The 12,884-nt window shown below is 52.4% G+C and overlaps 1 protein-coding gene across 2 annotated transcripts in view; it reads left to right on the forward strand.

Annotated features, from left to right (window-relative positions):
• Window positions 1-12,884, forward strand: part of PSD2 (pleckstrin and Sec7 domain containing 2) — an 86,890-nt gene that overhangs the window by 38,668 nt on the left and 35,338 nt on the right. For both annotated transcript variants that reach the window (XM_027726242.2, XM_027726257.2), the window contains exons 2-4: window positions 2,276-2,378; window positions 4,335-4,913; window positions 11,202-11,690. In XM_027726242.2, the coding sequence (XP_027582043.1) occupies window positions 4,399-4,913; window positions 11,202-11,690 (1,004 nt within the window). In that variant the 5' untranslated portion in view covers window positions 2,276-2,378; window positions 4,335-4,398. The remainder of the gene's footprint in view (window positions 1-2,275; window positions 2,379-4,334; window positions 4,914-11,201; window positions 11,691-12,884) is intronic.

The following is a 12,884-nucleotide window of genomic DNA, read 5'->3' on the forward strand; positions in this document are numbered from 1 at the left end:
TCCCTTTGTCCATATTCCTTCCCCATGCAGATGGGGAAGGCAGCAGGTCACAGGATGGACTGGAGGGTGGGAGAGATCCTCTGCAGCTGATGTGGGATGTGGCTGGGCTGCCTGGCTGGGTGTGCCAGGAGCTGGTTACATGACTTCAGTACAAGGCATCGCCATGAGGAGCTGGGAATGGAGCCACAGACTGTTACAACCCAACCTCCCAGTTCCTCTGGCGTTTCTGGGAAGCCTTAGCCACTCGTGAGTTGTGTGTGCTTCCAGTGGCTGTCACTGCAAGCATAAATAGCTGGTGCCTTGTTTGGTAGTTTGTCATGTGTGGATACACACCCAGCTTGCCTGCAGACTTCAGGTGCACAGGGCAGCCTCCCTGCAGCAGTGGAATGTGGATCCAACAGGAGACATGCAAACCTCAAAGGGGTCAGGAGGCTGTGAGAGGCCTGGATCTCTCCTCCTGGCTCTGCTCAGCTCCCAGCTTGGATACGCCGGAATCTGATGGTTTTCCTGGCTCAGCAATAGTCTGTCCCTGCATCCTGCCAGGGCTTCCCTGGTTCCAGCAGGAACCAAGGCCAAGGAAGAGCATGACTAAGGGTTTAACTATTGACTCTTCAGCCTCCCTTCCAAACCACAAACATCCCAGGAAGACTTCACAGAGAGTGAAACAGTGGCATAATGCAATAATAACAAAAATGTTATTTTTTTAAAATATTAAAAATATAAGCTGGGTAAAGTTAGGAGGGATGGCTGGGACATCACTTACTAAGGTTTGCCAATATTTCTTACTCAGGCCTGTCTCCTAACGGCTTTTAGTTTCCTGTTTTCTGGTTGCATACAGCTGTGCCAAGCTCAAGCTATTGGACTGGAATTCAGCTTGGGTGGTGTCTGGTTCCTACTGAAGCTTTTGGATGGATGGCAGGGAATTTCAGCCCAAACCTTCTGGCTAGTTTTAAAAAAATGGACTAAAAAAAGCCACATGTTAGGGAAAAGACCAGCAAAAAGCTTTGCTGGAAAGATTCCTCCAAAGATTTGAGCAGTGGATAGATGTTGCATGTCTGTATTATACCTTCACTGTGGTAAAGTTAAAATTTGGCCCATGTTAGGGTTTCAGCATTTCTTGAGGTTACAGTGTGGTTATGCTCAGGAGAGTGTTGGTAGTTTTGCAAGTAAATTCCTGGAAGATGCTGCATTGGCTTGGCCCTGCTGTCAGTAAATGGAAACACCAAGTGCCTGGGACTGATTTTCTGTCCTGGATTTGGTGGGAAAGAGATTTACAGGTTTTCCATCATCATTTGGGATGGCAGAAGAACAAACTAGAAGAGACTTGGCCCATATGGGTGAACCTGAGGGCTTGTTTTTACTTCCCTTGGAAGGGCTCAGCTCCTGCAGGTGGGATTCAGGAGGCTGAAGTGCTGGTGTCCCAGGAAGTCTAGGTTGGCCTTTCTCTTGTCAGGGTGGCAGAGAATGAGGCTGAAGACCTCTGAGGGCAAGCCCAAGAGAAGGTGTAAGCAGATCCCTCTACAAGGAGTTGACACAGGTATTTGCTGCCAAGCTCCTCCATGGGCTCTTTCCAGCCACTGGAAAGCAGGTGGCACTTCTGGAGCCTGATCCACCCATCACCTCTAGGAGCACACAGGCAGCAGTGCCCTGTCTCTCTGTCTCCATCAACTCTATGCAAGTCTGGCCCACAACCTCAGGCAGCTGTCTGTAGGTGCCACACCATCTGTGGTGACCTGACATGCTCCTCCAGCCTGGAGTCACCTCATGGAGAGGCATCACTGCCCATTCCTGCATTGTACAAAACACCCTGCAAGGGAAATGCTGCTACATCAATGCTTTCATAGCTTACAAAAAGCTTAAAAACCTCTAACCTGGCTCTTGGTTTGTTGGTGTGGCTGAGGAGGGTGGTTGGGGGGGATCAGTCCATGATACAGGTGTCTTGCTCTCTGGGTGAAATTGGACATTCAGTGGGATCATCATCAAGTTTCTCCTGAAACCTGCAACCACAGAGTCCCTTTGCTCTGCTTTAGCTGGTCAAAGTGGGTTCATAAGGAAAGATATCAGAAGTCCTACGTGAGGAATACTCTTGTAGTGCCATGTCTGGAAACCAGGGAGGTTTGTGCCGAGGGAAGAGCACCTCGCAGAGCTCTGCAGAGAACAGGCTGTGGGGTGGGTCTGGGAAACAGCCCAATATGGAGCAGCAGCAGGGTGGCAGGAGATCAGCAGGAATCTCCTCTCTGGCCTGGGTCTCACTCTCTGTGCTCCCTTGTTGCAGGCAGGGGCCGTGCCGGGATCGGGAGCCCCGGGCTGTGGTAGGTGGGGCGATGCTGCACACGCTGTGACGGCGGGGGATGCTCACGGATGCACCTGGAGGAGAGGTAAAACTGCCAGCGTTGCCTCCGGGAGGGCCCTGCCCCATCTCATGACCCTAGCGTGTGCAACCCTTGAGGAGGGCTCCACCCCAAACCCGTCCCTGCAGAGCTCTGAACTCCCCACTCCTCCCAGCTGTGGGAAGAGAACACAGAGAGAGGGTTAGATCTGAGGTCCAGGATTGCCTGGGCTGTGGGACCGGAGCAAAGTCAGCCAGAAATTGGGGTTCCCCTCACGATCTGTCCTGCTCAGCCAGCAGCCCAGCACATACCTGTGTGGATCTGCCCATACCCAGGCTGTAGAGGAGTTTTTGGGTCCAAATCCCACTTTCCCTTGCTCAAGAGGAACTGGCAGCAGGGAGGAGGCTGCTGACATCTCCACAGGGTGAGGGGTTGTAAGGGCAGAGGCAGCAGCAGCCCTGCACTCCTTGTTACCATGAACTGGTAGAGCGCTGACCTGGCCAAGCAATTAGTGATTTTCCTGCTAATGAGAGCTGAAACTTAGCAAGTCAGAGCACCCAGAGCCCCTTGCTGACCCCTGGACACCCTCATGGCTGCTCAGAGAAGAGGTATAATCTCTGGTTTACTGAGCAACATGTTCCAGTGCCTCACCAACCTCACAAGAATTTCTTCCTAAACTCTAATCTAAACTTGCTCTCTGTCAGTGTGAAGCCATTTGCCCCTGTCCTGTCACTACATACCCTTGTGAAAAGTCCCTCTCCAGCTCTCTTGGAGCCCCTTTAGGCACTGGAAGGGGTTCTAAGGTCTCCCTGGAGCTTTGTTTCCTCTAGGCTGGACAACCCCACGAAGCCAGATAATGTTTTAAAAATATCTGCGAAGGTACATCTTGTTTTAAACTAAAATCAGCTGTTACAGTGGCCCAGCCTGGGGGCCATACAGAATACTCCTGCTTCCAGAAGAGGTCAATTCTGGTGACACTTGGTTGCAACTGTGGGGATTATGATGGAGAAAAGCTTACATGGCACTGTGGGGCTACAGCCCACAGCTAAGGATGGTGCTCATAAGACTTGCAAGCTTTGCATCAACAGACGTGTTTGCCAATAAAGTGCCTTTTTTTAATCAAAAAGCTACTTATCTTGTTTGGTGCAATGAGACAAGCGTCCTTCCCTTGTCCTACAGAGAGAGCATCCCAGGGTACATTCGATCAGGACACTTTTGCCAGAGTTTTAGCTGGCAGCTTGTGACACCCTTCAGCAGCACTTGTGTGCTGGGAAAAGAGAAGTGGTGCTCTGGCAGGCAGGATGCTCTGCAGAACTGCAAAGTCAGCAGGGAGAATCACACAGGTTGGCACATCACAGCTGCTTTGAAGCGTTAGAAAACGAATAAATCACACCTATTGCCTGTTTCACCTATTTATGGTGGGCAGGGAATACTAGGGAATAGCACCCTGATAGCCAGGCTGGGAAAGGCAGCTGTGCCATGTTCCTGTCCCCAGCTCTGGGCACTAACAGCCTGTGTGGGACAGGTCTCCTGTGCTGAGGCTGGGGCTGTCTTCCACACCACAGACAACCCAAACTCCGGAGAAGCAAGCCGTGTAAACTGCCAAAGCCTCAAGCTGAACCCCTGCAGCTATTCCTCCTCCTCCTCCTCCAGCTTCATGGGTGCAGCTCTCCATGTGAAGGCAGGAGATGCTGGCCAGGAAGGGTTCCTGCCATTGAACCCCTCCTCAGGAGCACAGACCCTGGCAGGAGCCCACAGGGGTTATGAGAGCAGCAGGAGAAGGTGGGTGCCCAGGCCCCAATGTTTCAGGGCCACAAGAGCAGACTTTCCTCTCCGGATCTGTGCCGAGCAAGGAGCACTAGTCCTTAAGGTCCTTCCTTACTTTTACACTGAGGATTTGAGGAGGGGTGGGAGCTTCAAATCTCTACCGCGGTGCTATCAAAAGCCTGTGCCTTTCTGACAGCCCTTGCCGGTGTCCATGACACGCTTTCTTTCCCCTTGTAGGTAGTAGCGAGCCTGAGCTGAGCGCCGGGAGCGATCCCGCAAGCGCCGGGACAACAAGCGGAACATGAGCGAGAGCGGCCCCGTTCCATGGTCCGCCGAGCGCGAGGAGTGCGAGCCGCATTGCCCGGGCTCGCAGCCGTCCTGCAGCGACGGGGACGAGCCGCTCGGCCAGCCCCCGGAGCCTGCCAGCGGGAGAGCCAGCCCCCGGCACGATGATGCTCAGCCCTCCCGAGCGGAGGGGGAGCGCGGGGCCCCGCGGGACGAACATCTGGAAGCGGTGACAGAGCCAGGCGAGAGGCACAGCGAGCAGGGACAAGGGACAGGCGCTGCCAGCGAGAGCGCCCCCGAGGACGGGGCAGTGCTGGCCAACGGGGTGGACACAGCGCTGGTCACGGGGCCGGAGCAGCCGCCGCGGCAGCAGCGGGACGGGGACATTCCCAGCCGGAGCAGCCCGGATTTGGGGGAGAGGGGCTCCCCTAGCCCGGAGATACCCAGAGGGGCCCTCAGCAAGGAGCGGTGGCACAGCGTCCTGGGATCCTCGGAGGCTCTAAGCGCTGACGAGGCAGAGGAGCAGTTCGGGTGAGTGTGGAGCTGTCGTGGCGTTGGCTCAGCTCTCGTTTGTGTGTGTGTTGTTTTCAAGGCTCCTTGGTTCGAGTTACTCTGCTCCGTGTGTAACTCATCAGTTTAAGAAGCTGCAGCTGTTCTCATGGCTGACTGTGGCTTTTCACTCTTGTTTCTCTCTGGGCTTCTCACAGAGTTTTCCCCTGTTTCTGACTTTTCTCTCTGGACTTCTCACGCAGTTTGTCCCTGTTACAAATGCAGAAAAGCTGTAATTAGAGCCAGTGCCTGCCCACAGAATCACTAAGGTGAAGGAGAAGCTTTTGGGATCTCAGGAGTGCTGGGTGTTGGTTGTGCTCACTCTGAGCATGTCTCACAAGTTGGGAATTCAGCTGCAGCACTTAAGGCAGAGTTACCTGAGATTGCTTAGGGCAAGTATGACAGCCTGGGGATGGTGCAGAGCCAGGCTGGTCTGGGGGACTGGTGTGCCCTGGAAGTCTCTGGCAGCATGGCTAGTTCTGGCAGTCCCTGGGCTAGCGGGTGACAGCTGTGCATCCAAGAGAGGGCAAGATACTGAGCTTTGCTCTCTGCTGCTCCTGTGGCAGGTGTTACCAGTGCCTGAGTGTCACAGGGGCAGCAGTGTGAGACAAAAGATGTGAATGTCATCCTATTCTCAAGTGCCTGAGACAAACCAGCACATGTGCAATGGCCCTCGGTCCCTGAGTCCTCTGTGCTGTCAGCCTGGCTCACAGGAGGACTCTCCAGGCTGGGGCAGATTTTATGCCTCCACAAGTTTCTAGAACTCCCTGGGGCTCTGAAGGTTGGGGGCTGAGGGGTCACTGGGATGAGATGGGGTACTTCCCGTGCCATTCCTGTGGGAGTGGTATGGATGCTTCCCTTTGCCACCAGAAATCAGCCAGGGCTCTGGAGCTGTAGCCACTCAGGGTTGATGCCTGTTGTGAGTTTTATAGCCCTGCCTGTGTACCTATCCTGGGCTGGGGGAGATGCTGCAAGCAGGAGGGGCTGGAGAAGAGGAGCAGAGGTTGTCCCAGAGGTGCATGGCCTTCTGAAGAGAAGGTGTGGAAAGGACAGGGTGGCCAAGGTGGCCTGTGGATCAGCTCCTGGCTTTAGCCCAGTGCAGGCTCCAGGCTGTGCTGATCGTTTGGAGCGCTGTCTGGAGTGTGGGCAGGAGTGTCAGCAGAGCTGGGGAGCCACACAGGGTGTGGGCTGATGGCAGGAGTCCCTCCTTCTTTGCTTCTCCGGTGTTGAACAGGCTCCCCTATAAAAAGCTGGTGGTTTGTTTTACTCAAGGCCTTCCACAAGAAGCAGCAGCACAGTTCCAATGAGCACAGCTGAAGGTATTGAAGGGGAAGAGTGTCCAGTGCAGGCTGCTGCTGCGTGGAGAGTTCAGGGAGCCAGTCCCCAGGCAGGTCCCACGAGCCCTATAAGCTACGCAGGCAGATCTTGGATATCTGCAAGTCTCTCAGGTTTCAAGGGAATCATATTTGCTTGGTAGGTGGCTCTCTGGCAGAGGCTATGAGTTCAAGAGGAAGCTAGGAGTGGTCAGAGAATGCTGCTGCAATCACTGCAAGTGCAATTATTTTAAGGTACTTGGGCATGAATTGGGAGAAGTGGCAGGCTGAGGATGTGGAGATGATGCAACCTGACTGGGCTCTGCATGCACAGCCCGTGATCTTGTACTCTAAACATATTCACTTGGATAGCAAATAAGTCTTTTGGGAAGCTGAATGCACAAGGGACAAGTCACACGCTATATTCAAAGGCAGAAGGGCAGCTGGAAAACTTCAGGGACACATCTGAAATCTGGGAAAGCACTTATTGCCTGCGGATGGGGTTTAGCTCACTGTGTTCAGGCTCATTAGGACTTTGACCACCATTCTTTGGGCTAAATGGCAGAAATGTGTGGCTGGGCCAAACCCAGCAGGGAGCTGGTCTGTCCTGCCCATATGGACTGTCTGGCTCTCCTGGATCAACGTGGGTCAGCAGAAGCAAAGCTGACAGATGGACCGAGGCACTGGGAAGTCACTGTCATCCCACATCACCTCTGAGTTTCCCCAGGTTTTTTTTCTCCCTTTGGGGAGTTGCTGTGTCTGCAATGACCCATTCTGGGTACAGGAGAACCTGGCCTGACGTTTTACTGATGAGCAGTCAAGTACTTGTTCCTGATGACAAATCACTTGTCATCATCCACATATTGCTGCTGGATGCATTTTGTCCCTGAATTTTGAAGGACTTCAGAAGGAGGGGATGAGTCCTGCTCTTCCTGCTGAACCAATGGAGAATTAAAGGGGGAAAAGTCATTCAAGGTCGTCACTCCATGGTGGAGCTGGAGAAAGGAACCATGATTGCCCTGCTGAAGGCAGGAAATGGTTGGTAAAAAACTCCAGGAAATACAGCCAAAGCTTTAATGCTTGTACTTCATTTTGTCATCAACCGAATCCCCTTTTCCCCTTTCTGGTTTATCCCATGGCATCCATTGGCAGACTGATACACCATTTGTCAAAGCCCCATTTTCCTGTCATTGTGGCTGTGTTGCCTAAAGATCTTTCACCTTCCCAGAAGCCCCCAACATTGGCCCTGCTGATCTCAGGGAGGTCACAGCTCTGCAGTCAAACTGAGAGCCCACCAGTGAATGATACTCTCTGCTTTCAGCCCCATGAACTCATGCAAAAAAGTCAAACTTTTAATAGAGAAATCCCCACCTTTGACTTGTAGACACACTTAGTCCCTGCAGTTTTGGGACTGCAGCCTTTGCCCACACATTTCCACCCATGACAACCTATAGCTGTCGAAAAATTCAAATTCCATCGTATAAAGATTCAGAAAAACTTTGCAAAAAGCCTGCAGTGCATAGGCAAGAAAATCCTGATTTCCATCATGTCCTTCTCTGGCAGGACTTCCCCACTCCACCAACGCAGCAAACTTGTGACAGCAAGTTGAACATTGTTGGGGTGTCCTGTGCAGGGCCAGGAGTTGGACTCAGTGATCCTCGTGGGTCCCTTCCAACTCGGGATGTGCTGTGATTCTATGATTCTGTGATAGGCTGTACTTTATAACAAGTAATTAACCGGTGAGAAATGAAACGTAAACAACTCAGTGCATACAACTCAGGAGTGGTTCAGCTCAGCCATCCCTGGTTGCCCTGCTCTGTGTGCCTCACTGTAAGCAATAAACAGGAGTTTCCAGAGACAGGGAAGGCAGCACAGGCAATTTGACACCGTGTTCTTCCTGCAATACACTTACAAAAACTTGTGATTACAATGCACATAAATATACAACTCCTTATTTCAGCAGAGCAATTGCCTTCCCTGCTGTGTAATAAGTAGGCGACACCTCCCCGTGGGGAGGCAACGTTGGGTTCATTCACAGGAGCGAGGTCTTTCCCCGTCTCCTACCTTAGCCTGGCTTTCCTTGTATGGGATGCAGATGGTGCTCCTGGATTAGTGTAAACTGTGCAGTCTCTTTGTCCTCTGTCTTCTCTGGGACTGGGCAAGGAGAGATGTGACGTGCTCGATGCCCACTGAGAGGGACTTTTCACAAGGGCGTGTAATGACAGTACAAGGGGGAACGGTTTTAAGATGAAGGAGGACAAGGGATAGATTAGAGATAAAAAAGGAATTCTTCCCTGTGAGGGTGGGGAGGCCCTGGCACAGCTTGCCCAGAGAAGCTGTGGCTGCCCCTGGATCCCTGGAAGTGTCCAAGGCCAGGTTGGATGGGGCTTGGAGCAACCTGGGCTAGTGGAAGGTGTCCCTGCCCATGGCAGGGAACGAGATAAGCTTTACAGTGCCTTCTAATCCAAACCATTCTATGATTCTATGACCCATCCAAGACCAGTGCTCCTGTGCTGACCTCCACAGCCTTTGCTGGGACATTTGTGGTGACACAGACTTTCTCCCTTTGCTGCCTGCTGTGAGTTTGGGCTCAAGGGATAAGTAAAGGTCTGGCATATGCCAGGTCTGTGGTGTGAACAGTCAATGGAAATGATTCTGTTCAGTGTGGTGAGAGGATGGGACCTGTCTGGCTTGGGATTATGGCAGTGGGACCTGCTAAGTAATAACCAGGAGGTGCAGGGCTTGATGGCTGTTGGTGGGTGTGATAGCCAGGAGCACCCAGGAGAACACCCACAGGCCCAGCTGCTGTGCACAGCACCCTGGAAACGCCTGCTGTTCCCCCAACCTCACGGGGATGGGCCCTCCTGCACAGGTGCTCTCACACAAAGCCATTCCACTGGTGATTGCAGTGAAGCAATGCAGGCCAAGGGGTGGTGTTGTGGCTCTCTTGGAGCACCTGCAGAAGCCACAAATCCCCAGGGTTCTTCCTTGGTGTATGGAGGACACAGACCCTCTGGAGGGGAGGGACCATGGAGGTTCACTGGGGATGGAGGCTGTTGCAAGAAGTTTGGCAACTGGATAGTCTGCCAGGCAGGTCCAGAACTCCCATCCCTGGGTGTAATTTAGGCTGTAAAGTCCTTCCTGTCACAAGGAGATGAAGGTTTTAAGGTTCCTCCTGCTTTGTGGAAGGAGATCTTTCCAGTCCACATTGTCATGGCCAGGCACTGCAGTTCACCCTCCAGGGAAAGATGTGTTTGTGAAGACAAGCTGTCCTGGGGATTGAGGGCTCTTTGGGCTGGAGCTGCTGCTCTCTGTCTCATTTCTGCTGTTTTGAGGCATGGCCAGCTCTGATGAACTGGCTGACAGTTTTCTAAAGCCTTGAGCTCTTGGAATCAAGGGATTATGTGAGCCTCTGGATTCATGTAAGTTTTTACCCATGTGAATGCAGAGCTGGGCTTGAAAACAGCATCTCTGGTGGCTGAGACATCAGAGGGGACTTTAAAGGGTGCAAAACCTTGGGGTTTGGGGCCTGTCAGGTCTCATGACTGGTGTAAGCCACATGTGGTTGTCGCCCTCCTTGCACAGCCCTTCAGGTGGGTCTGTCCTGCTCCCTGCTGTGTTGGGATGCCCTTTTCCTGCTGCAGCTGACCAGCCTGCAGCATCTCAAAGAAGGGAAGGTGGCATGGCACAGCCATTTCATGGACCCTGACCTGCTTGGGTTCCTCAGCCTCTTGGCACACAGAGAAATAAGAAACCCGAGAGCAGAGTTGGCCTCTGCTTTTCAGTGGCTCTCACCCTGGCACGTCAGAAACAGGAAAATCTGCCTTTGCTCAAATTCTTTTCCATGAGCATTTTTCTTGCAGAGATGGGGAACAAGAAGCCTGGTAGCTTTGTGCCCTCTCCTCACTGCCACAACAAGGCTACGTGCACCTCTGGCTGTATGTGCTGCTGTGAGGAAAGTGAACTCCATGATAGGTGGAGGAAATGTTCCTGTAGCTTTTACCTGTGTCACCCACGAAATGTGGGACTGTGACAGAGCAAATGGAGCTCTGCCAGTGGCTGCTGGAAGTGGGGAGGCAGGTTTCACCTGAGACCCTGGGGTATCTCAGGCAGGTCCTGCTCTGTTCTGTGAGCTCTCCAGGTCTCTCAGTCAGAGACTATTGCTGGATTTGACTCAGATTAATTCTCCCAGTGTGGGTTTGTTTGAGATGTGTGCTGGAATGTGTGCCTCTGCACCCAAAGCTAAGCAGATTCAGGGTTGCTGACAGTCCTCCAGCAACCCTGGAAGCTGTGTTTTTAGGTTCTTGCATCTCACAGCCTGTAATGCTGTGCCTGAATCCCCCAGGCCATCTGTAAAACAGGATGGAGCCTCCCCTGCCTGGGTGTTTGTCACCTTTCACGTCCCTCTCAGTGGAGAGAACACTCTTTGGAGGCAGCCTTGCACTTCCAGGGTGCCTCATCTAAGGGAAGAGGCTGAAGTTACAGCATGTGGATTGCTCCCTAAAAGCTTCTGGTTTTCCTCCCCTGTAAAAGGGATCAAAGACATTTGCTGCTGACATCCAAACTTAGATGAAATATCCTCAGCCTTCAGGATTTTCATGCTTTTGAAGTAACCGTAATTGGAACGCTTAAAGGAAGATTAAATCCATTCTGGCATTGGATCCAGTAGCAGGTGTCATGTGCAAACGTCTCCAGTTCAGAGGTCTGGCTTTTTACTGGGACATGAGCAAATTAAGGGTTGATTGGGCCTCTGGGATTGCTCATCACAAAACTCTGCCTTTTTCAGCTATACAAACTTGTAATAAAATCAGGAGTCAAGCAGGTTAAACCACAGAAAGGTCCCAAGGGCCTGTAATCACAGTGTCCATTTCTGCCTCTTCTCCTTCCTCCCAGCTTCAAGTGGAACGGGGCAAGAATTGCCTTGACAGTATTTTTGTGTTTTCCCCTTTTGGTCCAGGTTTGCTTCTGGAGATGCCAAGCTGAGCTGCAGCGATGATGACAGGGAGCATTTTCAATTCAAAGACATCAGGGATGGCTTCAGCTCGACCTTTGAGAAGATTGTTGAGTCTGACCTTATGAAAGGGACATACTACAGCAGCCTGGACTCTCTGGATGTCCTCTCCCTCACAGACGAGACCGACAGCTGTGTCAGCTTTGAGGCCCCGCTCACCCCCCTGATCCAGCAAAGGGCCAAGGAGAGCCCCGAGCTCTTGGAGCAGAAACTGGCAGCCCAGCAGAGAGAAGCCCTTCACCACATGGCTGCTGACAAGCAAGAGCAGGGAGCAGCAAAGCCAGCAGAGGGGGATTTTGGGAGCCCTCTAAGGCACTCTATTACCAGCAGCAGGTCAGAGAATGTGCTGAGCCGGTTGTCCTTGAAGAGTATCCCAAACGGGTTCCACGTGGAGGGGTCGGAGGAAGATGCCACCAAGATCATTAACTCCATCAGGTAAGACAGGGAATTTCTTGGGCAGTGGCTCCTTGTCTTATGGGATCCCAGTCCAGGAGCAAGGCTCAGTGGACGTGTTAGAGATGGAGCTGCTCCTTTATCCCTTGTGCTTCCTCTCTGGTGTTGTGGCAGAGACCAAACACCACCAGGAAGAGCTTTGCTGCCTGTGGGTTAGGACTGCACTGGGGACCAAGGTCTCATCCAGTTAGTCCAGCAGGGCTGTGTCTGAGTCCTCCCTGTGCTCAAAGCCAGGACCCCAAAGCACAGGTGAGCTGCAGGATCCTGAGGAGTCCTGTGATCCCAGGAAAAACCAAAGCTCTGCATTTGGTGGTCATGTTGGCTCTGGAGGGCATCACCATCCCTCTGGCTGCTCACAAACCTCGTCTGTCCTTACAGCAGGTGAAGCTGAGGCTCCTCTGGGCAGACCCCTGACTCGTCTGCCTGACACCTTGGCAGGTTGGGGGCAGTCAGGTGCACTCCCAAAAGTGCTCTGAAGTGCAGGGAAACCTCAGGGTTTTATTTAGGACTAGATACCCCTGTAAAAGCCTCCCTAAAGGTTCTTCTGCAAGCAGTGAGAAGAACAGCAGAGACTTCATCCTCTGCCCCAGCTCAGACCCAATCCATCACCCCTGGGAGGCAACAGCTCATCTGTAGGGCACTCCCCTGCATGAGGGAGAGCAACCAGGTCATGGGAGAGCTGGAGCAAGGTTCTATGTCCAGCTCCCAGGCCTTCAGTGAGTCACACTGTTCAAAAATGAATCAATAGGTGCTATAACTGGCCTTGGACAGGAAAATAAAGGGCTGTATCCCCACCTACATGGTGCCAGCAGGGCTACCCAGAGTGTTGTCCATGGCAACAGTTGGCCACAAGGCCAGCAGGCAGCTGGAGAGGAGCAGCCCACCTGTAACAGCAGGTTTGGTACCAGTCCCATTGACACCATTTGTACAAGTGCAGTTTCTCATCCCCAGCAAATAAGCTGAACTGAAAAGCATATTATCTATCCCTAAAATTTCCTGAATGTCCACAGCTTGGAAAGAGCTTGGCATGCCTTTCCACATGAGTGGAGAGAGAGGAAGCTTCAAAAGGTGTTGGGCTGCTTACTTTGATACATCCTCATTACTCTCTCTGCAGCCTTTAATTTGAAATTGAATCGTGCCATTTCATTAGGCTTGTCCAATGTCCTGTGAAGAAAG

This window comes from Pipra filicauda, unplaced genomic scaffold (genome assembly GCF_003945595.2).
Source record: "Pipra filicauda isolate LSUMZ 115617 unplaced genomic scaffold, ASM394559v2 scaffold3_size10097308_pilon, whole genome shotgun sequence".
NCBI lineage: Eukaryota > Metazoa > Chordata > Aves > Passeriformes > Pipridae > Pipra > Pipra filicauda.